The sequence below is a fragment of the Euleptes europaea genome, chromosome 18 (assembly GCF_029931775.1).
Source record: "Euleptes europaea isolate rEulEur1 chromosome 18, rEulEur1.hap1, whole genome shotgun sequence".
Lineage (NCBI taxonomy): Eukaryota > Metazoa > Chordata > Lepidosauria > Squamata > Sphaerodactylidae > Euleptes > Euleptes europaea.
Window position 1 is genome coordinate 12,212,509 of NC_079329.1, and position 25,893 is coordinate 12,238,401.

At 46.7% G+C, this 25,893-nt stretch overlaps 1 protein-coding gene across 1 annotated transcript in view; it reads right to left on the reverse strand.

Moving 5' to 3' along the window:
• Window positions 1-3,306: 3,306 nt before the first annotated feature.
• Window positions 3,307-25,893, reverse strand: part of CACNG7 (calcium voltage-gated channel auxiliary subunit gamma 7) — a 43,281-nt gene continuing 20,694 nt past the window's right edge. Inside the window, exons 3-6 of the mRNA XM_056864028.1 lie at window positions 19,683-19,787; window positions 10,190-10,330; window positions 7,293-7,438; window positions 3,307-3,630 (exon numbers count right to left, since the gene is read on the reverse strand). Of these exons, the coding sequence (XP_056720006.1) occupies window positions 3,373-3,630; window positions 7,293-7,438; window positions 10,190-10,330; window positions 19,683-19,787 (650 nt within the window). The 3' untranslated portion in view covers window positions 3,307-3,372. The remainder of the gene's footprint in view (window positions 3,631-7,292; window positions 7,439-10,189; window positions 10,331-19,682; window positions 19,788-25,893) is intronic.

Sequence of the window (25,893 nt, forward strand, 5' to 3'; positions counted from 1 at the left end):
AAATCTCATCCCTTTAGCTCCATTTGCTTGGACGGAACAGGAACGAGCCTGCAGGATGGGAAGACAGAAGGAAACACAATTGTCCTTCTGTTGTGCACACAACAAGATATGGAGGGGGGAGGCCCACAGTTTTAATTTTCATCCAGGACAGCAAACTAATTTGATCTGGCCCTGGGAATGGCGACCCCTGAACAGCCAGAAACACAGTAAAGAATAACCACCCCCCCGCCCAAAAAAAACATAATATTCCATCCAAAGGAATGTTTCCTTTTCTTTGATCATCTCACCCTATAGTTTCTCCACTACATGCAATATATGTCTTTCTTTTATTCCCCTGGCTTCCCCTCTCCCATAATCCTTCAATCCAGTTTTCCAGTTCTCTCGCTCCATCAGCCCCTCCCGCCACCACTTTTGTGTCCTGTGAGTGTCTTTTTTCCTTCTCAAAAATGCACTTCTTTTTTTCTTTTTCTTTTGTCCTCTGTTCCTTGGGTAAAAAGTACAGAGCATCCATGTGTAGGAGCTGGAGTTGCAAAAAGAGCAGTTGAGAAAAGGGAAGAAAAAAATGAGGGGGGGGATACACTAAAAAGGGTGAGAGCGAGCGGAAAGTAACTTACCAAAACAGATTAAGAGGAATTTAAAATGAGAACGGATAAAAGAAAGAAGCATGGTAAAGAAGGGGGAAACAGAGTCCTGAGTCCTTAGAAAAGGGTGGCTCATAATGAACTAAAGCGACAGGAAGATGAAGCCAAGGTAAAATGTAAAACGAAACAATGCGACTGCAAAAAACAACAGGAAGAACGAAGGGAGGAAACAAAACCGCTGACAAGCAAAAAAAAAAAAAAAGAGGGTAAAAAATAATGGGAAGAAATTGAAGCAGGAGGGGAAGGGCTCTGAATAGATTTTAAAACAAAAGGGAAGAGGGAAATACCAAAGTCTGAGAATTGTATGAAAGGAACAGAAAAGAGGAGAACAAAATCTGCTGCCCAGAGTAGCTGACTTAGCAGCCGGATAATAACCAGTCCTTTCTCTGTATTTCGCTCTCTCGTCTTTCTTCTTCAGTCTTAGCTTCGACGGCCTCAAGGGGCATCATGGCTGAAGGAAGCATGCTTGAAAAAGAGTCCGCAGTTCTCAAGAGTTTCCTTTGGTGCCAAGACATGGCCGTGACACCTGCTGATGGACAATTGAAGGGCAGGGTAGGAATCTTTGAGGCATTGACGGCTGGAAGACACAATTGTTTCCTCACCCCTCTGTTGTAGTGTTGTCTCTCGTTGGCGGGAGCCCAAAATAAAAACTGCCTCTCCGAATAGCACGGCGGGCTCTTCGTCGAAATGCTCGAAGGAAACAAAGATGGCGGAAGCGGCGGCGCCTGTCAGGAACGGTGCGAGGCCGGGGGGGGGGGGGGGGGAATTTTCCAGAAGGGTTTTCTTCCGCGATAGGAAGAGAGATTGAAAACAATGACGACAGGCCATTTCCTGACGGGAGAAGGCCGTGTTTGAGCCAACCCAAGATGGCGGCATAGCGCTTTGCTATTGGGATGCCACAGAGTCTGAGGGCCAAACTACCCATCCGGGTTTTCAACGAATCGGGAGCCAACTTGGGTTTCCCACACAGCTTTTAAAATTAAAGGAGAGACTAAATGGGTTCAGAACAATGACTTGGAAAGTCTCTGTGGGGGGAAAGGAAGGGTTCCTGCCTCACATCTCCGTGTGCACAGAATACTCCCATGTGGAGCAGCAAAAACAGGGAAATAACTCTCCCCGGCACTGTTCCCCTGTGGGAAAACGTCTTGGGGGTGAGGCAGAAACCCTTCCTTCCCCCCCACAGAGGCGTTCCAAGGCCATTTGTAAAAGGGAAAGGTCCCCTGTGCGAGCACCGGGTCATCCCTGACCCATGGGGCGACGTCACATCCCGACGTTTCCTAGGCAGACTCTGTTTACGGGGTGGTTTGCCAGTGCCTTCCCCAGCCGTCTTCCCTTCACCCCCAGCAAGCTGGGGCCTCATTTGAGGCTCTCCTTTATTTATTAAAAAAGCATTTCCTGCAGCTGCTGTGTGCCTGTGTGGAACCTGAACCCAGTGTTAAAACCCCAAACATGTAGTTTGGCCCTGAGGCAGTTAAAAAACATACAGGATAGGTGCTGGAATTGGTCTGTTGTAGGGAATACCAAAATGGTGGCCTAGTCATTTCTTGTCGTGAACTGGAAGTTAGTAATGAGGCACGAAAGGGGTGGGGGAAACACAGCTTTTGGCGGAATTGGTCATTTGTGGGCACAGCAAAATATCAGAGGAAGAATCTTATGCTAGAGTTTTGTATTTATGTGACTGAGATATTGAGAGAGATGAGTCGAAGGAAACATTTTCCGTCGGGGCTAGATATTTTGAGATCAGTAAGCATCGTAATCCTAACAGATGTATGTCACGAACTGAAGTGATGAAAAGGAAAATGGGGGCAAGAAACTTGTTTTTACCTGGTTATCTTTGGCCAAACCAAGATAGCGGTCTAATGTACTTTCTGTCATTACTTTAACAAATGGGCTGGAAGAATGGTTGTTTCTAGGTGAGAAAGCCTGAAGACTGATGGGGTTGGATCTTGCGGATATGTTGTGCTAACAGTTTTTGCCCAGCGAAAGGAACCTTCTGGTGCAAGAAGGTGTCATTTTCAGTCAGAAATGTAGGGAATCAAAAGTAACAAATTATTTTATGTCAAGGTCATTAGAGTTTTTTTGAGGGGGGGCTTTTTGGCAGAAGGAGATGATGGCAAGAGGCCATTTCCTGTCAGGACTTGGATTGACGGGGCGAGAAAAGTCCTGATGGGGATCTTTCTTTCAAGATGTGAACAATGGGGATCGTTTTTTGAAAGCTGCTGTTATTTTTTGTGAGGTTTTTTTTGGGGGGGGGGAGAACACACTAGACGAGCCCCCTCCCCTTCTTGCTAGGCTTTCCAACCACCTGAGCAAGAGGAGAGGTATTTTGAAGCAGTGGAACTGAAAGTAGGAAAACGTATTTCTTAGCTGTATTTCTTCCACTGCTCTATGGAGGAACGGGCAGGGCAGTTGTGACCGTTTACTGTATGTGTGTTGGCTGGACTTTTTTCCCCCAATTTGATAGCTAAGGAGGACAAGAAAATTAGAACAGTTTCCAAGCGGGGTGGTGGGGTAAGGGACATCCGGCAATCTCAAAGTTTGGTTGAACGGTTCCCACCAGCTGGAGAGAAAGAGAGAGGACAATTCTAGCAGAGCAGGTGGTATGAGTCTTCAGAGAGGGGGGGAAGACGGGACCCCCGTTGACAGGGGTGTCTCCTAGGCAGGGAGGGGCAGGACGGTACAGTCTGCAAGCAAATGCTGGCTTCCTTGTCCAACGCGTTCTCCGGCGCGTTTAGCAAGGTGAGGTGGATATGTGCATGTGTTCGGGGTACTTGATGGCCGGTGGGTAGTTCTGAGTCATCTGGATGGAAACGTCGCTGGAGATGTCCGAGGGGCTGCGTCCGCGGTGCCACACCTCCGGGTGCAAGAACTGGCCCGAGTAGTCAGAACAGTCGCTCAGGCGTGGGCGGTAGAAAGCGGGGTGGGGACGGTACATTTCCTCCTCGGCGTAGCGCTTCGTGAAGAGGTAGACAGACATCACGCCTGCGCCCTGCAGAAGCAATGACAGAGAGAAGGAACAAAATCAAGAGAAGCCCTGAAGGTGTCTCTTATTCAGAGGGTGGCCGTGTTCGTTCCAGACTGAATTGCCCCATGCATTTTTAAAAAATTTTTCAAGCTGAACTGTCAGTCCAGAAGTGACTGTGAAGCCGGTGCATACCTGCTTCACATTGCTTAAGAGCCCATTTAACGCGACCTTTGGTGTTTTACGAGAAGAATCCCCTCAAGGAACCATGCAAAATAACAGTGGCACGTTAGCTATCCACATGCTAATGGCTATGCAAACAGGAACGAAGGAGCAGGTGAGTGGGGTGTGTGGAATTTCTCCTTTTGTGTTGGGACCGTGAATAGGCATTTTTTTAAAAGAGCTTTGAGTGAGCATCAAAATTGACCATACATAAATGGCCTTAGATTCGAGTCCAGTAGTGCCTTAGAGACCAACAAGATTTTCAGGGTATGAGCTTTCGAGAGTCAAAGGTCTAAGGTGCTGCCGGACTCAAATCTACCTGTAGATGTATTTTGTCACAAGATTACAATACTGAGCGGTGTGTTGATTCTGATTGCTTTTTAAAAATCGTTCCTCAGCTTCTCAGCTGTTTTATTGATGATTTTATGAGTGGTGTTATGCTGCTGGTGGTTTGCATTTTATTAAGGTAGAAGAAGAAGAGTTGGTTTTTATATGCCAACTTTCTCTACCACTTAAGGAAGAATCAAACCGGTTTACAATTACCTTCTCCACAACAGACACCCTGTGAGGCAGGTAGGGCTGAGAGAGCTCTAAGAGAGCTGTGACTAGCCCAAAGTCACCCAGCTGGCTTTGTGTGTAGGAGCGGGGAAACAAATCCAGTTCACCAGATTAACCTCCGCCACTCATGTGGAGGAGTGGGGAATCAAACCCGGTTCTCGAGATCAGAGTCCACTGCTCCAAACCACCGCTCTTAACCACTACGCCACGCTGGTAAACACTAGCAGCAATTAAAAAAAACGGGGAAACTAAGGAACAGTAAAAACAGCAGACTCTACACACAATTCAGTCCCGTAAACCCATACAAACTGTTATCTACGAGGTGTGTCTGTAAATTTTCTATGTTTGTAATACATTCCGTTCTCATCTCAGTTGTAAATCCCCTTGAGTACTATTTTAATAGTGGGAAAAGCGGGGGCAAAATTATTGTGAATGAATGAATAAATCAGTTTCTAATAGCACAGGGTTTGCATGAACAGGAAATGATAGAATCCTGGTTTCGGATGGGAAACATTATAGACATAATCTAGTGAAAGGTACTCCAAGTCAGAGCTTCTTTAGATATTATGGGCATCCCAAAGAATGTGTTATGTGTGTGCGCGTACCTGTGCGTGTGCAATTATGTCCCTTCCTGTACACAAGATGCATTTCACGTCCCACCCCTTCCCCTAGGGATGCCAGGCATGTCTTCTGTAATGGGGGGCTGCCTGGCAAAGCCCTTTTATTGCCCACTGGTGCTTCAGGCATTGGTGGGAGGAAATGGGGAGGGAGGAATGTGCACCGGCATCACATCAGTGTGCTCATATCACTTCTAGTTAAAACCGGACGTGGCATAGGGATACTTTAGCATTTCACTAAAACTCTATGGTAAAAATGTAGTTTGTGCAAAATGTTAAGAGTGTCCACTATGTGACTTCCGGTTTAAACTGGAAGTGAGGTAAGCGTACCAGCATGATGCTGGTTCAGCAGCCCCTTCTCCCAATTCCTTCTGGGAGTTGCCGGCTGTAGCCTGTACCTCCTCCCAGCATGGTGTAGTGGTTAAGAGCAGTGGTTAGGAGCAGCGTACTCTAATCTGGAGAACCGGGTTTGATTCCCCACTCCTTCACATGAGCAGCGGACTCTAATCTGGTGAGCCATGTTAGTTTCCTCACATCTGCACATGAAGCCTGCTAAGTGACTTTGGGCTAGTCACCATTCTCTTAGAGCTCTCTCAGCCTCACCTACCTCACAGGGCGTCTGTTGTGGGGAGGGGAAGGGAAGAAGATTGTAAGCCGGTTTGATTCCTCCTTTAGTGGTAGAGAAAGTTGACATATAAAAACCAACTCTTCTTCCCCAGAAATTCCTGATCCCCCACCCAACACACTATCAGCCACAATAGCAGGCTTTCGTACCTAACTTTTATCTTGCTAGCAAAGATCTATAGAAATGGGAGTAGCAAGTGCTGGTTTGGGGAGGTAGAAAAGGAAGACCTTTTTTCACATGCAGTAGACGCGTAAATGGATGACAGATTACTGGAAACATAGTGGAACTTATATCGGTCATATTGGAGAGACAGATTCCTTCGACATCATAGATTTTACTGCTAAATTGTGTAGATGACATACCTAAAAATCTTCAAGTAGCAGCTTTACATATGATTACAAGATTGGTCTTTGCTAGGAACTGGAAGCAAGAAAATAGGCCCAAGATTCATGGCTGGCTGATGAAAGTATAAGAGACCTACACAACAATGAAGCCAATGACCTGCCAACAAAACAGAGATTCTTCCAGATTAGACTCATTGTGGTGTAAGAGTTGGGCAGAGAAGGGAACTTGCAGCGACATGTGAGAGAGTTCTTAATTTCACAATTTTTTATGATTTGTAGGAGATGCTTGCCATGTCTCTATTATGTATATATTTATTGTATCTCATAAATAATTTAAAAAGCCAGCATTTTACTCATGCATAATGACATAGTGGAATAACATTAGAATTTCCATGTGCAAAACTGAAATCTGGGCATTTGACCCCGTCACAAACCTAGTTTTAATTTTGATGTCTATACGCTGGGTTGGGTTCTGTTTTCACTGCATGTTTTGGAGGTCAGCATTTGTGTGTGTGTGTGTGTGTGTGTGTGTGAAACCTGTCCATTGGTGAAATTGAATATATTTGCATTACTATGAGTTTATGTTTATACATTCACACCATTTAGGGTTAAACCAGATGAGATGGTGGGAGATCTATAACTTAATTTCCTGTGATTTTTTTTAAAAGTTAAAATAATTCTGAGGCTTTGAATTGGATGAGGGCCACACTGACCCTTGGTCTATCAAAGTCAGCATTGTCTACTCTGACCGGCAGAGGCTCTCCAGGGTCTCAGGCAGAGGTCTTTCACATCACCTACCTGCCTAGTCCCTTTAACTGGAGATGCCAGGGATTGAACTTGGGACCTTCTGCATGCCAAGCAGATGCTCTGCCACCGAGCCACGGCCCCTCTTGAGGTATCCATGTCTTGTGCTGCTGATATTTAAAACGAGGTTGTTGTTTTTAATGCCCTATACGAAGCTACCTAAAATCAAGTCAGACCATTGGTTTGCCTTGCTCAGTGTTGTCTGTTCCATATTAAAGCAGCTCTCCAGAATCTCACCTGCTACCTTCAGAACCCTTTAGTGGAGATGCCAAGGTCTGAACCTGAGACTCTTTGGCATGCAAGGTGTATGCTCTATGTGCCACATCTGCAAATAAAAGACAAGGCCAGCTTACATTGCATTACAGCCCAATGTGGGAATGGCTGGAAATGGCATCAGTGGCCGGCTACTCATATGGCCTTTCAGGCTGGCAAGAGGCCCAACCCATAAAATCCAAATCCCGATCAGCCATTCGAGACCCGGCTGGGGAAGTACAGAGGGGCTTGTCTTCTGTACTGTACCTCTTTAAGCAAGAAGGAAGAAGCAGCAAAGGCAAAGGACCATCCGTAGCGGTACTGAAAGTACTGCTCCGAGCCGCTGGGACGGTTCATCACCTCGTCATTGATGCTGGAGATGTAGAGGACCAAGCCCACCACGAGAGAGAGCCCTACAAAAAAAGCACAAGAGGGGAAGAGGGATGGAGAGGAAGAGGAAAAACTGGCTGTTATCTCCCTCCTCCTTCGTGCCAGCTTGGTTCGCCCCAGAAACCTTTCCTGTGTGCATAACTGCTTTCTGGTAGAGAACTGAACACATGAACGCATGAAGCTGCCTTATACTGAATCAGACCCTTGGTCCATCGAAGTCAGTATTGTCTACTCAGACCAGCAGCGGCTCTCCAGGGTCTCAGGCAGGGGTCTTTCACATCACCTACTTGCCTAGACCCTTTAACTGGAGATGCCAGGGATTGAACCTGAGACCTTCTGCATGCCAAGCAGATGCTCTACCACTGAGCCACAGCCCCTTCCCTGAATAGATCTTTTACAGTTAACTCAGTATCAAATGCAGCTGCTTCTGAGCGCACTGAGGCTTATCATGTTTCCTCCCACCACCCCACAGCCCTAGCCAAGATAGAGGTTGAAGGGTTTTTTGCCCCCGTGATGGTAGCGTCCCCAGACTGCAGTCTATCTTACCAAATGTAATGGAAATAATTGATAACTAAGCCTGCTCTAAGAGCCCCGTGGCGCAGAGTGGTAAACTGCAGTACTGCAGTACCAAGCTCTGCTCACGACCTGAGTTCGATCCCAACGGAAGTCGGTTTCAGGTAGCTGGCTCAAGGTTGACTCAGCCTTCCATCCTTCCGAGGCCGGTAAAATGAGGACCCAGCTTGCTGGGGGTAAAGGGAAGATGACTGAGGAAGGCACTGACAAACCACCCCATAAAACAAAGTCTGCCTAGGAAACGTTGGGATATGACGTCACCCCATGGGTCAGGAATGACCCGGTGCTTGCACAGGGGACCTTTACCTTTACCTTTAAGCCTGCTCTAATCTGCCTAACCCCACCCCTTCATCTGCATACCCCCCACCCTACATTCCATTATTTGGTTATGATGTGTAAGCGCACACAGTCCGCAGTCGGATGCACCTGGCTCTGTGGGGCATCGTGCCATGCTGAGGTGCCAAAGGCTGGTCTCTGCTTGCCCAACACACCACACCGCAGCTGCATCACATCTGATGCTCAGTTCTGTACGGCTGACGGTGAAATTTCCCCTTTGGCTGCCTTGCCACCATCACTCATCCTGCCTCCTTGGTTAGTCCAACTTGCAACCCCGGGCTCACCCCCTTTTTCAGGTTTACCCAGCAGAACTACCAATTCCTTGCAGCTGAAACCATTTGGCCTTAGCTTCCTCTCTACTTTCCATCTCTCCAAATTAATGGGAAAGCAGGATCACAGGCAGTTCTCCCTGCTGCTCCTTCCTCTGGATCTCTTGCTTCGTAACCTGGCTTAGATAAGGAGGGCTTCTCCCAGTTTCACTGAGCTACTGGGCACTTGTCGAATTTTGAGTGCAGGGAGTGGGCACCGCTACAAAATAGCTGCCATGGGTGGGGGCGGGGGCAGCCAACCCAGATTTACAACTGAATTACAACTGATATGATGTAAGTTGGGGAAGTGAAGTTCCCAAATTCCACGGAGCTGGATTTGGCTCACAAGTGTGGTGCAGGCAGAGGAGTTTCAGTAGGGTTGCCAACAGCCAGGTAGCGGCGGGAGATCTCCTGCTAATTCAACTAATTCAGCCAATAGAGATCAGATCACCTGGAGAAAAATTGCCGCTTTGGCAATTGAACTCTATGACATTGAAGTCCCTCCCCTCCCCAACCACGGCCTCTTCAGGCTCTGCCCCCAAAATCTCCTGCCGGTTGTGAAGAGGGACCTGGCAGCCCTAGGTTTCAGCCTTCTCCCCTACTCCATTTTCCTGAGCTGAAATGGCCTGTTTGCCCTGCTGTTTCGGTTTGGGGAAATGGTGCAGGAGGGAAGGCTGAGGGCCCTCCTGTGCCTGCACCACATTTGCAAGCTGAACGTTAGTTCCCTGATGTCAGGTGTGACACTAGATGGGTTGGGGGACCTCTGACCTGCCTTGTGCCAAATGCATTGTTTAGTTGAGCCCCTTAGGAGCATGAGGTCAGGAGGAAGCAGCCAGTGTTTTCTCAATCCTATGGCAGCAGGCGGAGATGGAAGAAATAGAGAGGGAGCAGGAACAGAAGTGCTGGGGAAGTGAGGAGAAGGAAGAGAGAAGAGGGTGGTTCCTTCCCTTTCCAAGCATCCCACACACATCCATTTGATAGGCTAATAGTTGAGAGCTGCAGCTAGTCGTTTCTGCTCCCTAGTAGACAGACGTTTTAAAAAACTTGTGCGTCTGTACATACCTTCCACTATTTCCTTCCTTGCTTTGAACAAAAATGCCACTTACAATGATACTTTCTCAGCGCTTGCTGCACCCTTCCCCACCCCCACTGTGTTTTGTACCCTGCTTAGGTATGGCCCAGTTTTCCCTGGTACTTTAATAAACATATACCACTTGAAAGGAAACCTCCATCACTTATAAAAAGAATCCTCTATCACACTATGAGGAATACGAGAGCCCTGAATAATCCTTCTCTGCTTCATAGAATCATAGAGTTGGAAGGGACCACCAGGGTCATCTAGTTCCAACCCCCTGCACAATGCAGGAGATTCCAAACTACCTCCCCCCACACCCCCAGTAACCCCTACTCCATGCCCAGAAGATGCCCAAGATGCCCTCGCTCTTACATGGTAGCACCCCAGCCCATGTATAGCCCCCTCCCCCGCACAGTGCCAAAGACAGCGCAGACGCTGCAGCCACAGCACCCTCTATTGAGAGCCCCCCCTCCATGCCTCACCGGAGAGGATGAAGAAGATTCCGGAAATGAAAGCCAGGATGGTCCTCTGGGGGCGGATGTGTCCAATGTTGCTAATGACGAACGCGGTGAAGACGAGGAAGAGACTGACCATGGGGAAGGGAGTGGCTGTGCGGATGGTTTCTGCAAAGGGATTGGGGGGCAGACAAGGAAGGCAGGGGAAATCATACACAGGATTTAAACATAAGGCAGTTTTTACCAGAGTTCAGTCTACTTGTATATCGCCTTGAACTGCAAAAAAAGCCAGGGTATACATTTTTTAATAAATGAATTAGAAACTCTTTTGAATGCCAGGACTCAGCCCTATAATATGTGAAGTGATCTGAGGGAGAGGGAGAAACTCTGAGCATGTGCAGAGGTGTTTTCCTTTGCCACCGAATATGTGGCTTGTGTTCTTGTGGGGCCAAAGTCAGGGGAGTTCGAGGTTGACTTGAACCTGTCACCTCTTCTTTCAGAAATTGAACACGCAGGGCCCCGTAATTCAGTGAACGGACTGGAAAATCCTACCATGCTCTCAGCAAACCATGCAGATCCCCAGCTGTCTTACGCAGAGTCTGACCACTGGTCCATCTGAGTATTGTCTACTCTTGAGTACTGAGTATTGTCTACTCTGATTGGCAGTGGCTCTCCACTGTCTCAGGCAGAGAACCTGCTAGCTTCAACACCCGTTAACTTCTTTTAACTGGAACTACTCTGGGTTGAATCTGGGACTTTCTCCATGCAAAGCACAGGCTCTGCCAACTGAGCCATGGCCCACCACAGCACCTCACTTTAAATGTCATGGCTAAAGCCCATCAACTGGCCATTTGAGGGATGGCAGGTAGGAACTCCGCCTGAGTACCACCATCGTTGACATTTCTGGCCTGTCCCATCTCGTGAGCTTTGTTCCAGTTTAATGCATTGCATATACCTATTCAGATTTATTATTAATACAGCATAACCCAGTAAAAAAAAAAAGGTAAAGGTCCCCTGTGCAAGCACCGGGTCATTCCTGACACATGGGGTGCTGTCACATCCCGACATTTACTAGGCAGACTTTGTTTACGGGGTGGTTTGCCAGTGCCTTCCCCAGTCATCCTCCCTTTACCCCCAGCAAGCTGGGTACTCATTTTACCAGCCTCGGAAGGATGGAAGGCTGAGTCCACCTTGAGCCGGCTACCTGAAACCGACTTCCGTCGGGATCGAACTCAGGTCGTGAGCAGAGCTTGGACTGCAGTACTGCAGCTCACCACTCTGCGCCACGGGGCTCCTAACCCAGTAAAACACATGTGTAATTTATACAAAAGGTAAAAAATTATAGCAGTTCAACCAAAAACATTCCTAATTAAAATTTCCAAATAATTTATAATAGACCAAAATTGACCAAATTGTGATTTAATCTAATGGCAGTTGCCCAACATTAGGGGTCGAACTTTATATGCTATTGCACAAAATTTGGGTACCTGTTTTGCCATCTGGGTATTCCCTTCACAGAGGAGACTCTTAATTCTCCCTTCATCTGAGCTGACTGTGATTTGGCTTTTGTATATAAAAGATACCTAATAAAATCTGTTTATATTAAGTGATTAAATCAAAATAATATTCTACAAGCAATCTACCCAGTTCTGAGACCTAGTTATTTTAAATGTTTAACCTGATAAAACCAGGAAATACCTTGTAATGCTTCTAAAATAGTATTTCGGTTGGGTTTTGGCAAATGGGAGGATGATGAAGGGGCAGGATTCGAGGATAACCGTCTACATTTCTTTGACTCAAAAAAGCAAGAGTCCAGTAGCATCTTAAAGACTAACAAAATTTCTGGCAGAGAATGAGCTTTCGTGAGCCACAGCTCACTTCTTCAGATACAGCTAGGATGTGAGTCTATCTGTCCTTAAGTAGAGAAGTGTGAATTCACACATCCAATGGCAAATTGGCAATATGATGTAAATGTCAATACCAGGTAAATGACATTAGCAGGAGTGATTGGATCAGGTGTGATATGCAGAGGGGTAGTAGGCGTGGTGAAATCAGCACTGGTAATGAGACAGCAATTCCAGGTCCCTATTCAATCCAGGAAAATGTTAGAAACAAACAAATAAATACAATAAAATAATGTTTTAAATAAAATAAATAAACACATAACCTCAGCTGGCAAATAACATCCAATTAAGCCTCTATTAAAAGGACAGGATGGTTTTTCTCCAGGCAGTTGGCAACCCTAGAAACAGCTGCTTCTAGCCTGCTAGGGCTTTTTCACACGCCCAGGTTTCCTTTTTGTATTCAATCAGACTGAATAGCCCTGTCTAGCCTGAGCTTGTCAGGACAGCCAGCAAGGTGTAGTGGTTAAGAACGGTGGTTTGGAGCGGTGGACTCTGATCTGGAGAACTGGGTTTGATTCCCCACTCCTCCACATGAGCGGCGGAGGCTAATCTGGTGAACTGGGTTTGATTCCCCACTCCTCCACATGAGCGGCGGAGGCTAATCTGGTGAACTGGGTTTGTTTCTCCACTCCTACACATGAAGCCAACTTGGTGACCTTGGGCTAGTCACAGCTCTCTTAGAGCTCTCTCAGCCCCACCTACCTCACAGGGTGTCTGTTGTGGGGAGGGGAAGGGGATTGTAAGCCGGTTTGATTCCGCCTTAGGTGGTAGAGAAAGCGTATAAAAACCAACTATTCTTCTTCTTGTTGTTAAAAAGTGGAAACTACACAGGGTGGGCCCAAGTTAGTACTTGGATGGGAGACCACCAAAGACTGGGGTTGCTCTGAAGAGGAAGACAATGACCTGTGCTCATCTCTTGCCTTGAAAACCCCATGAGGGTTTGTCGTAAGTTGGATGTGACTTGACGGCACATAATTATTATTTACCATTGTTCTTTGTTCTAACTGCAGCATCTACACATGGCGGTTCCTCTCAAGGTTACACGTCTGTTGTAAGGATATTTTATTTTCCCATCAGTGAAAGGGAAAGGTTATGTTATAAGGAAAATGAGATCCCCCCGTCATACCCATTCCAAGTGGTACTAATGTATGGAACATGGTTGCATTACAGTTGCCAACAGACCTGTAGAAACATGTCCTGCCCTCTTAACAGGGGCTTAACAGGATGCTATTTACCTCTGCAAAACCTCCACTGCCCGTTATCATATGTCAAGCCTTTATTAAAGGGTCAGGACTTTCTTTTTCTCTGGCAGTTGGTAACCCTAGGTTGCATGAATGCCATATTTAGGAGGGGGCATGGCTCAGCGGTAGAGCATCTGCTTGGCTTGCAGAAGGCCCCGGATTCAATCCCTGGCATCTCCAGTTAAAGGGACTAGGCAAGCAGGTGATGTGAAAGACCTCTGCCTGAGACCCTGGAGAGCCGCTGCCGGACTGAGTAGACAATACTGATTTGGATGGACCGAGGTTTTGATTCAGTATAAGGCAGCTCATGGGTTCATGCCTGTATTTTTGGGGAGGGGCAGTGGCTCAGCGGTAGAGCATCTGCTTGGCATGCAGAAGGCCCCGGGTTCAATCCCCAGCATCTCCAGTTAAAGGGACCAGGCAAGCAGGTGATGTGAAAGACCTCTGCCTGAGACCCTGGAGAGCCGCTGCCGGTAAGAGTAGACAATACTGACTTGGATGGACCGAGGGTCTGATTCAGTATAAGGCAGCTTCATGTGTTCATATACAGCCAGAGGGTATTGTTTGTGACATCGCTAATGATGAGCTGCAGAAGTCTTCCCACTCCCTGCATGACTGCACCATTTTGTGACCTGTGCGAGCTTTTGGAAATGTAAAATATTTTTTCAGGTTTACAGAATTGGGCCATTCCTTGTTCTATCCAGCAGGGGGCAGTCATTCTCTCTCTCTCTCTCTCTCTCTCTCTCTCTCTCTCTCTCTCTCTCTCTCTCACACACACACACACACACACAGAGAGAGAGAGAGAGAGAGAGAGAGAGAGAGATTATCTCCTGCCTGCATTCTGTTTCAAAGATCGTGCTCACAATCGTAATAAACCAAATATGATTGCCAGCTGAGCTGAAATAATAGCCCGGTCCGCTCATGCCTTTAAAGGTGACTCAATATCCAGAAATCAGCAAGGGAAGATTTTTTTCACAGCCTGGAGATAAACATCATCACCTGCTAATGTCTGTGCATCACGCTACTGATAAAGAGCATTCGAGCCACGGGTTAGCTGGAGAGTTGGCAGCCGTCAAGCCCAAGATCTGGGGAGACCAGCAGGGACATGTTATTATTTTTAGCCTGGAGTCCATTTTCTTCTGTGGCCTACAGATGGTAGGTTACTGGGCCTCGCCAGCTGTCCATCACATCTTTTTTTTGTTCAAGGATGCAAAACTCCCCAATCAGCTTTCCTGGCTCTTTAAAGCCAGGGCATAAGGCATGAACAGCCATAATGCACAACTCTTGCTTCTTCCTCTTTTTTTCCGGCAGAGGAAACAGCAGTGCAGGGTTATAGCAGCTGCCAACATATTATCTTAAAGATCTAGACGAATGAGCACCACGCCAGGCCAAACAGACACTTAAAGTGGTCAGCCAGGCATTTCTCTTTCTCTCTCATACATACACACGCCATTTGCAGACCCAGGCAGATAACAAAACAAACACACCAACAAACCCAAAAACGGCCCCACAGAGTTTTACGGACCTCCTGGTCGGTTCGGTCAGCTTTATGGAGCCCAAGACCAGGGCTTTGGCATGCAAACAACTGCCTAGTACCAGGAAACCAAGGCTACTGAGGGTGACACCCACGGGATTTTCAAGGCAAGAGACAAACAGAGGTGGTTTGCCATTGCCTGCCTCTGCACAGCAACCCAGGTCTTCCTTGGTTGTCTCAGTGGTAGAGCATTTACTTTGCATGCAGAAAGTCCCAGGTTCAATCCCCGGCATCTCCAGTCAAAGGGACTAGGCAAGTGTGTCTGTTAAGTGCTGTCAAGTCGCTTCCAACTCATGGCGACCCTGTGAATCAATGTCCTCCAAAATGTTCTATCTTTGACAGCCTTGCTCAGATCTTGCAAACTGAGGGCTGTGGCTTCCTTTATTGAGTCAATCCATCTCTTGTTGGGTCTTCCTCTTTTCCTGCTGCCCTCAGCTTTTCCTAGCATGACTGTCTTTTACCGTGACTCTTGTCTTCTCACAATGTGACCAAAATACGATAGCCTCAGTTTAGACATTTTAACTTGTAGGGTTAGTTCAGGCTTCAATTGATCTATAACCCACTGATTTGTTTTTTTGTCAGTCCACGGTATCCGTAACACTCTCCTCGAACATCACATTTCAAAGGAATCTATTTTCTTCCTATCACCTAGGCAAGTAGGTGATGTGAAAGACCTCTGCCTGAGACCCTGAGTCATCTGCCTGAAACCCTGGAGAGCCGCTGCCGGTCAGAGTAGACAATACTGACTTTGGTGGACCAAGGGTCTGTTTCAGTAGAAGGCAGCTTCATGTGTTTATGTGACATGCAGTATCTTTAGGGAGGGGCTGTGGCTCAGTGGTAGAGCATCTGCTTGGCATGCAGAAGGCCCCAGATTCAATCCCCGGCATCTCCAGTTAAAGGGACTAGGCAAGCGGGTGATGTGAAAGACCCCTGCCTGAGACCCTGGAGAGCCGCTGCCGGTCTGAGCTGACAATACTGACTTTAATGGACTAGGGGTCTGATTCAGTAGAAGGCAGCTTCATGTGTTCGTGTGTACTAGCTAGGGCTGACTCTGCTTAGCTCCTAAATATCACAAGATGCGTGTACTTAAAGTTGGTGGGTTCTGCTGCATGGATGCACTCTCAAATCCAGTTAAGCCTTCACAGCATGCTGGATTTTGAGAGAAGAGGATGCCAGCAGGCTCTAGCAGCTCAAACTGAGAACTGTGACAGCAGCTGCCCTCTTCAGGCTTACGCAGGACTGGGAGGTTGCCCTACAAAGGCTTACTTGGAAGTACAGTCCTGTGGAAAGCAATGATACTTAGGCCATTTATGCATGGGAGATTTTGACTTAGATATGCTGCTCTCTGGATGCACATTTTTCCCATCCAAAGTCTCAAAACTCAAACAACAAGCCCCCATGCAGAGTTTTGAGAATTCAGATGGGGGAAATGTGCATCTAGAGAACAGCAAATCCAAGGCAAAGTTTCCCGTGCATAAATGGCCTTACTTGCGAGTTAAGTGAGGGGTCACGAGAAGTGGCAGCCATTTTATACGTACATATCTAACACATAGACCAAGTTTTCTATTTTTTAGTAATATTTCCCTAGTAATCTCAATATGAGAAAGTAGATAATACAATTAGTTATATAAAAAGTTGAAATGTATTCGGAATGTATATTGTATATTGTCATATGTCAATGACCCCCCCCCCAAAAAAATTTGTGTCTATTGCAGACGGACTGTTCTATTCCCTCCCCCTTTTTCTACCCTCTGTATCCCATATATACAATAAAAATTCATTAAAAAAAAGTTAAGTGAGGGGAAACCCTGGGATATAAAGAGGGGGTTTGTACTATCGGGCCTCTGCTTGCAGCCTGAATAGGCAGAACAGGGCTGCGTCTGCTGGCAAAGTTTTCCCATTCGCCTTCTGTTGCTTCAGAAAACGCAGAGGCTTTTTCAGTGCCAATGGGGAGTCCACACGGCAGTTTTCCCCCACGCTTGCCCCAGCTCCCCATAGCCACTCCTCCCCCATGCTACCCGTAGGATTGCTAACCTCCAGGTGGGGCCTGGAGACCTCCCGGAATTACAACTGCTCTCCAGATGCCAGAGATCAGTTCCCCTGGAGAAAACTGCAGCTTTGGAGGGAGGGCTCTATGGCACCATATCTCACAATGAAGTCCTTTTTCTCTCCAAATCCTGTCCGTCCCAGGCTACAACCCCCCCCCCAAATCTCCAGGAATTTGCCAACCTGGAGCTGGCAACCCTAGCTACTAGAGGGCTTTAGAAGCTTTTAAAAACAATGGTAACTCTCTCTCTCTGTGTGTGTGTGTGTGTGTGTGTGTGTGTGTGTGTGTGTTAAGGGCAGTCAAGTCACTTCCAACTCATGGCAACCCTATGAATCAATGTTCTCCAAAACGTCCTATCTTTAACAACCTTGCTCAGGTGTTGCAAACTGAGGGCCGTGGCCTCCTTTACAGAGTCAATCCATCTCTTGTTGGGTCTTCCTCTTTTCCTGCTGCCTTCAACTTTTCCTAGCATGATTGTCTTTTCCAGTGACTCTTGTCTTCTCATGATGTGACCAAAGTATGATAGCCTCAGTTTAGACATTTTAGCTTCTAGGGTCAGTTCAGGCTTGATTTGATCTATCACCCACTTCTGACTAACCCTTACCTCGAAAACCGTATGATGAGACAATCCAAAATGGTAACTATAGGATTTTTAAAAAGCTTGAGAAAGCCCTCCAATGGCGCACAGGGGGGTGAAGTTGGGAGAAAGGCAGTCACAGGGGATTGAGGCAAGAAAAACAGCAGTGATGTAGGTGGGGGACATACAAGAATGCATGCCTTGTGGATCGCGTAACATGCGAAGGCGCTTTGACTGCAAACTCTCCCAAAAGATCATACCAAACCAAGTCTGAAGAAGATCACAGCACAGAAGGGACAATTAAGGGACGGCGCCGTGAGGATGCTCCAAAAAAAAACACCCTGCTGCTTCACTTTAGACACAAAACCAAAACCTCTGTGCGGACACAGCCCTTGACGAGATACTGGAAGTTCCATGTATGGATAGCTCCCAGCATTTTCCCCTGTTGAATAGCAGGTGCGCCGGACCCTGATTCAAATTGGGACCAATGGTGCAGGGTGAGGGGTGTGTGTGTTTAAGCCTTCTCTTGAACTCAAACGCACCCCCCACACAAGTCCTGTATCACACAAGTCCTGTACCCTTATTGAACAAAGTGGGGTTTACCTCCAGGTAAGTATGCGCAGGATTAGGAAGCATTCCAGCTTCCATTCAGAGCAAGAGATAGCAAAAGGCCGAAGTACCTCATATGCAAGGAGATCTGGGATTGGATCTCTTGATTTTTTAAGGGCGGAGCAGCCATGGTGGGTGGGTCTTAATAATCAGGTGAATAATAATCAGATAGCCATTTTCCAGGGTCATTTTTCCTGATCCAAAGCCTCCCTCTGTGATCTCCTCCAAAGCTGCTATTTGCCCTGTGCGAACCGTTTTCTCCTGCAGGGATATTTCAGAGGAAGGGGAAATTTGTTCGTAAAGTGCCATCAAGTCGCTGCCAACTTAGGGTGACCCCATTGGGTTTTCACACAGGTGGTTTGCCATTGCCTCCCTACACATACCAACCATGAACTTCCTTGGAGGTCTCCCATCCAAGTACAAACCACGGCCGACCTTGCTTAGTGTCCAAGATGTTACATGATCAGGATAGCCTGGGCCATCCAGGTCAGAAAAATGACATTGGGGAAAAGGTCAGACATTTCTTCCCTATCTCGTTTCTTCCGAGCTCTACTGCTTGAACTTTCAAAACGGAACAAAACCTGCAGGCAATCTGATCTTGGATCTCCCTACGCCTTGCTTAGCTTGGCCATAACTGTCCAAAGATGTGCGGTGCTGGTGAAGGGCTACAAGGAGGGAACTAAAGGCCAAGGATGAGGGAGAAGCAGTCTCTGGGGATGAGTGGGAACGACTCGCACCACGTTTGAGAGAACAGTTCTTAACAGTAACACAGGAGGACCCAATGAAATTGATGAAGAAGAATTGGTTTTTATATGCCAACTTTCTCTACCACTTAAGGAAGAATCAAATCGGCTTACAATCACCTTCCCTTCCCCTCCGCATAACAGACACCCTGTGATGTAGGTGGGGCTGAGGGAGTTTGGAGAGAACTGTGACTAGCCCACATGAACACACGAATCTGCCTTATTCTGAATCAGACTCTTGGTCCATCAAAATCAGTTTTGTCTACTCAGACCCGCAGTGGCTCTCCAGGGTCTCAGGGTCTCACATCACTTACTTGCCTAGTCCCGTTAACTAGAGATGCTGGGGATTGAACCTGAGATTTTCTGCATGCCAAGCAGATACTCTACCACTAAGCCACAGCCCTTCCCCAGCCCAAGGTCACCCAGCTGGCTTCATGTGTAGGAGTGGGGAAACCAACCCGGTTCTCCAGATTAGAGTCCAATACTCATGTGCTCACGACCTGAGTTCGATCCCGACGGAAGTCGGTTTCAGGTAGCCGGCTCAAGGTTGACTCAGCCTTCCATCCTTCCGAGGTCGGTAAAATGAGTACCCAGCTTGCTGGGGGTAAAGGGAAGATGACTGGGGAAGGCACTGGCAAACCACTCCGTAAACAAAGTCTGTCTAGTAAACGTTGGGATGTGATGTCACCCCATGGGTCAGGAATGACCCGGTGCTTGCACAGGGGACCTTTACCTTTTTACTCATGTGTAGGAGTGGGGAAACAAACCCGGTTCTCCAGATTAGAGTCCACCGCTCCTAACCACCACTTTTAACCACTACACCACACTGCAAGCGGTTTGCGGCTGAGTATGTTTGCCCACTTACTGAGGATGTTTTCCGTATTCTCCGTAACCAGGGGGCCCTCAGGGTCCGGGTCAGGCCGAGGCTCTAGGAAGTACTCAGAAGCAACACAGCTACCTTTTTTCTGACCTGCGGGAGGAGAAAACACATCAGATCCACATCGCTGAAACAGACCAATAAAAGTGTTGGGAAAGGGAAGGTGAAAAGTTAGTTTGGCTGGGAGACAAAAACAAAAACAACTCAGACAGGTCCAAGGGGTAGGAAAGCCTGCATGATTTTAGCGGAAAAGGGGATGCCCCCTGACCAATGGGAAGAGTGGGAAACCAGGGATAGGGGGTGAGAAGAGGTGTAGAGGCAGGGTGGAAAGGAGGCAGGATAGGCTGTGGAGCTGAGAAATAAAGGCCTGGAGATCTCCCGTTAGTACAATTGATCTCCAGACTACAGATATCAGTTCTCCTAGAGAAAATGGCAACTTTTGGAAGGTAGACTCTATGGCATTATGTCCTGCTGAGACCCCACCCTCCTCAGGCTCCAGCCCCCAAATCTCCAGGTATTCATGCACCTCCTGGCACTTCCCTGACTTTTCTCCATCTTTCGCAAACCTGCTTTGCTGCAAAGTTTTGGGAAAGATTACCGTAAGGCCTGTGCAGTAAAGTTCATATTTTCCCACCCATATAGCAGCCATTTTCCACGACCTTGTTCTCATGGCAGCCATTTCCTTCCCCCGACACTGGGGACTTTATTTAAAAATTGGCAATTGAATATCCTTATATTCTAAATATCTAACACAACAACGGTATAGGTTACAGGTTTCCTGAACTGGAGCTTTCAGTTAAGGAAAAAACTAAGTCTCTAGCCTCTTCCATTGTGGCGATAAGGGGGAATAGGTAAAAAGGTAAAGGTAGTCCTCTATGCAAGCACCGGGTCATTCCTGACCCATGGGGTGATGTTACATCCTGACGTTTACTGTGTGTGTGTGTGTTAAGTGTCGTCAAGTCGCTTCCGACTCATGGCGACCCTATGAATGAAAGTCCTCCAAAATGTCCTATCTTTGACAGCCTTGCTCAGATCTTGCAAATTGAAGGCTGTGGCTTCCTTTATTGAGTCAATCCATCTCTTGTTGGGTCTTCCTCTTTTCCTGCTGCCCTCAACTTTTCCTAGCAGGACTGTTTTTTCCAGTGACTCTTGTCGTCTCATGACGTGACCAAAATACGACAGCCTCAGTTTAGTCATTTTAGCTTCTAGGGTCAGTTCAGGCTTGATTTGATCTATAACCCACTGATTTGTTGTTGTTTTTTTGGGCAGTCCACGGAATCCGTAACACTCTCCTCCAACACCACATTTCAAAGGAATCTATTTTCTTCCTATCAGCTTTCTTCACTGTCCAGCTTTCACACCCATGCATAGTAATAGGGAATACGATGGCATGAATTAATCTAGTCTTGGTGGCCAGTGACATATCCTTACACTTCAAAATATTTTCTAGCTCCTTCATGGCTGCCCTTCCCAGTCTCAATCGCCTTCTGATTTCTTGGCTGCAGTCTCCCTTTTGGTTGATGGTGGAGCCAAGGAATAGAAAGTCTTGAACAATTTCAATTTCCTAGGCAGACTATTTTACGGGGTGGTTTGCCAGTGCCTTCCCCAGTCATCTTCCCTTTACCCCCAGCAAGCTGGGTACTCATTTTACCGACCTCGGAAGGATGGAAGGCTGAGTCCACCTTGAGCTGGCTACATGAAACCTACTTCCGTCGGGATCGAACTCAGGTCGTGAGCTGAGCTTTTGACTGCAGTACTGCAGCTTACCACTCTGCGCCACTGGGCTCTTTAGGGGGTAATAGAACATACCTATTCTCTCCAGGATCAGAGGAGCATGCCGAATATATTAGGCGCTGTGGAACACAGTCAGGATGGTGCTGCTGCAGTTGTCTTGCTTGTGGGCTTCCTAGAAGGACCTGGTTGGCCACTGTGCGAACAGACTGCTGGACTTGATGGGCCTTGGTCTGATCCAGCAGGGCTTTTCACATGTTCTTATGTAAGAGAAATCTCCACAACGACAAGGGCTAGATAATTATTATTTTTCTTTTAAACAAAAGCTGGGAGTTGGGAGAATATGTTCTAGATATTATCATAACATTATATTGGTAGAACGATATTCAGTTGCCAATTTTTTAAAATTAAAAAATCCACAGTGTCTGGGGGAGCGGGGGAGCGGACTGCAGGGAAACCTGCCATGCGGCAGCCCCATTGCTGCTCCTGTGTATTGGCAGCCACACCAGCAATGGGGAAAATCATACAAGCCTGCCTCACGTGGAAGCCACCAATGTGCTGTGGCATGGACAGGAGATGCCATGAAAGTCCGTTTCAGGGTCAGGGCCCCAGGGAAAATTCCTGGAGGTTTGGGGATGCAGCCTGAGGAGGAGATGGGTCAGGGAGAGGCCTCAGTGGGGTAGAATGTCATAGAGTCCATGCTATAAAGCTGCCATTTCTTCCAGGGGAATTGATCTCTGCAGTCTGGAGATAAATTGGAATTCTGGGAAATCTCCAGGCCCCACCTGGAGGTTGGCAGCCCTAGGCCAGAAATACTAAGTATGGATGGTGGTAGTAGGTAAAGGTAGTCCCCTGTGCAAGCACCGGGTTATTCTTGACCCATGGGGTGACTTCACATCCTGACGTTTTCTAGGCAGACTCTGTTTACGGGGTGGTTTGCCATTGCCTCCCCCAGTCATCTTCCTTTAACCCCCAGCAAGCTGGGTACTCATTTTACCGACCTCAGAAGAATGGAAGGCTGAGTCAACCTTGAGCCGGCTACCTGAAACCGACTTCCGTCGGGATCGAACTCAGGTTGTGAGCAGAGCTTGGACGGCAGTACTGCAGCTTAACACCCTGTGCAGGGGTGGTGGCATAAATCACACATCGTAATTCTAACTAACCCCCCAAAGCTTGGCATGCAAATCTCTTGTGGTTTTAAATTAGACGAATATGGCTCTCCAGTAAGCAACAGCCCTATAGCTCTGGGTAGTTACAACCCTCCCAAGTCTCTCTTGTTTCTGCCAATACATTCTATCCTCCTCTCCCCCTTTGAATATGAGTTTCCTTGTGGACAGCTGAGTCTCAAACATTTCTGTCATCGTTGTGGTATCCTGGATGATGGCTATTCAGAGAATATCCTCCCTGAGGATCCAGAAGCTGTACTTCCGGATCATACCGCAGATCATGCCAAGAGTACAGCTTCTCAGCAAGCCTGTTGCGAAGAGCAGCTTGAGCTTTGCTAGAGCTCAGCTGCAAGAACATTTCCAAACACGGCAAAACTTGTCCATGTATCTCATACTCAGCACATGGGAAGGGCCGTAGCTCAGTGGTAGAGCATCTGCTTAGCGTGCAGAAGGTCTCAGGTCCAATCCCCCGGATCTCCAGTTAAAGGGACTAGAGGTGAAAGACCTCTGCCTGAGACCCTGGAGAGCCGCTGCTGGTCTGAGTAGACAATACTGACTTTGATTGGCCAAGGGTCTGATTGGCCAAGGGTCTGATTCAGTATAAGGCAGCTTCATGTGTTCACGGGGGTCTCTCAGTCCCAAACACATCCAGGTTGCCTTAATATCTGAATTGCAGGAAGCAGAAGCAGCTATTATGTGCAGATCAGAACTGGCTTGGTGCCCAGGAGTACTGACTTCACAGTCTTTCTTGGAGCCTCTAAAGCAGAAGTCCCCAATGTGGTGCCTGAAGGCATAACGGCACCCATGAACACCTTCGCCTGCCAAGTGTTTTTAAAAAGTAGATGGGCCCATGCGGGGCTTTAGCCCAGCAGAGATTCTGATTGGCCTTTGAAGATTTGATTGGCAGAAGCTGCCACCATAATGCAAGGATCTCCACTTCACTGAAGGTACGTTGTGGCAGTAGGGTTGCCAACCTCCAGGTACTGGAGCAAAAAAGGCACGTTTACTATAAAAGTCAAGCTGAGAGAAAGTATAGTAAGGGCTCTATAAATGACATACAAACTCTTATTCTATAAGCCAGTGAATTTAGTGACAAAGGTGAAAAAATTACATACAATCTAATAAAGGAAACTTATGAAAATAACTATGAGTACATGTGAGGCAATACAATACAATACAAAAATACAAAAATATATTTTTTTGGCTTATCTCATTCAAATACTTATTAGTCTCTTAGAATTTTGTACTGTTCATATGCTTATTGTTCCCTCAGGAACCGGGAGAAAGATGATGGACGATAGGTGGAGAGGAACGCCGTCCGGATGCTTTGCGTTTTCACTACCCCGTGGGCAGCTTCATCAGCTCTCCATTCAATTTGCTTCATCTAAGCAGCTAAGAGCAGAGCAGCCCAGTGGGCGCGTGAAACTTCTAACCTCAGAGAGATTATATGAATATGGTAACTTATTGAAGGAGCTTTGACTCCAATTGAAAGGAGAGCTGATGAAGCTGCCCACGGGGTAGTGAAAACGCAAAGCATCCGGACGGCGTTCCTCTCCACCTATTGTCCATCATCTTTCTCCCGGTTCCTGAGGGAACAATAAGCATATGAACAGTACAAAATTCTAAGAGACTAATAAGTATTTGAATGAGATAAGCCAAAAAAATATATTTTTGTATTGTATTGTATTGCCTCACATGTACTCATAGTTATTTTCATAAGTTTCCTTTATTAGATTGTATGTAATTTTTTCACCTTTGTCACTAAATTCACTGGCTTATAGAATAAGAGTTTGTATGTCATTTATAGAGCCCTTACTATACTTTCTCTCAACCTCCAGGTACTAGCTAGCGTTCTCCCGCTATCACAACTGATCTCCAGCCGACAGATCAGTTCACCTGGAGAAAATGGCCATTTTGGCAATTGGAATCTATGGCACTGAAGTCCTTCCCTTCCCCAAACCCCGCCTTCCTCAGGCTCTGCCCCAAAAACCTCCCGCTGGTGGTGAAGGGGGACCTGGCAACCCTACACTCAGCCTAATTTACCTCACAAGGTTGTTGTGTTTTTTGAAGTCCTTCCCCTCCCCAAACCCCACCCTTTTCAGGCTCCACCCCCAAAATCTCCAGGTGTTTCCCAACCCAGATCTGGCAACCCTACTTGTAGTCTATGCACTTAATTCCTTACTAGAGACCCAACGATCCTTGTTCCAATTGCCTCAAACTTGCTAGGCCTCAGGCTCCATTTCCCAAAGGAATCAGAGTCCTGTTTCTCTACATTGATAGGGTTGCCAACCTCCAGGTATTGTAATCAATGGCAGAACGGGGGCTCGAGTAGTAAAGGAGAAAAACGCTAAGGAGCTTCAAAGGAAAAGGAAAATAATTTATAGGCTGAGGTTAGCCAACAAATTTAAACAACAACCTTAGAAAACACGTATATAAGTGTGTCAAATATATCAAAGATTAAGTTCATCTTAGAAAATAACATCCATAACACATCAAAGATTCTATTCATCTTAGAAAATGTCAGTTTTGGTTGCGTTTTGGCCACTGTGGACGTTGTCTCTTTGTATACCAATGTTCCTTTAAATTACACTCGTAGAGTAATTGAACAACTACTTCTATCCCGAGTTGATCCTGTCCCTTCCTCTAGGTTTCTATTATCCCTTTTAGATATTGTTTTCAAACACAATTTTTTCCGTTTTGACAATCAGCTTTATTTACAAATAGGTGGAATTGCCATGGGCTCTGCCGTGGCTTCGACAATTGCCAACATTTTTATGGTAGATTTTGAGCACAGATTCATTTATAATAATAACCCCTTCAAAGACTCCATATGGGGCTTCAGACGTTACCTTGATGACCTCATCTTTTTGTTTTCTCCTGACATTAATTTTGATGAGTTCATGTTGTGGCTCAATAACTGTGACGTCATTAAGTTTACGGGTAAATGTAACACACAATGCATTCCTTTTTTAGACACTCTGGTGCATAAGAGTGTTGACGGTAAATTAACTGTAACTTTGTATAAAAAAGAGACGGATCGAAATGCGTTGTTACATTTCAACTCATTCCATCCTAGGCACTTAAGACAGAACTTGCCTTATGGTCAATTTGTAAGGACTAAACGAAATAACACCACTCCTAATGATTATGAAGAGGCTGCCAACAACTTGACGTCGGCTCTGACTAACCGAGGCTATCCCTATAATATCATTAATAAAGCCAGAAACAGAGCAAATAATTTGGACAGACAAGAGTTGCTATACAAATCACAAATTAGAGAACAGGAAGACCAATCCCTAACC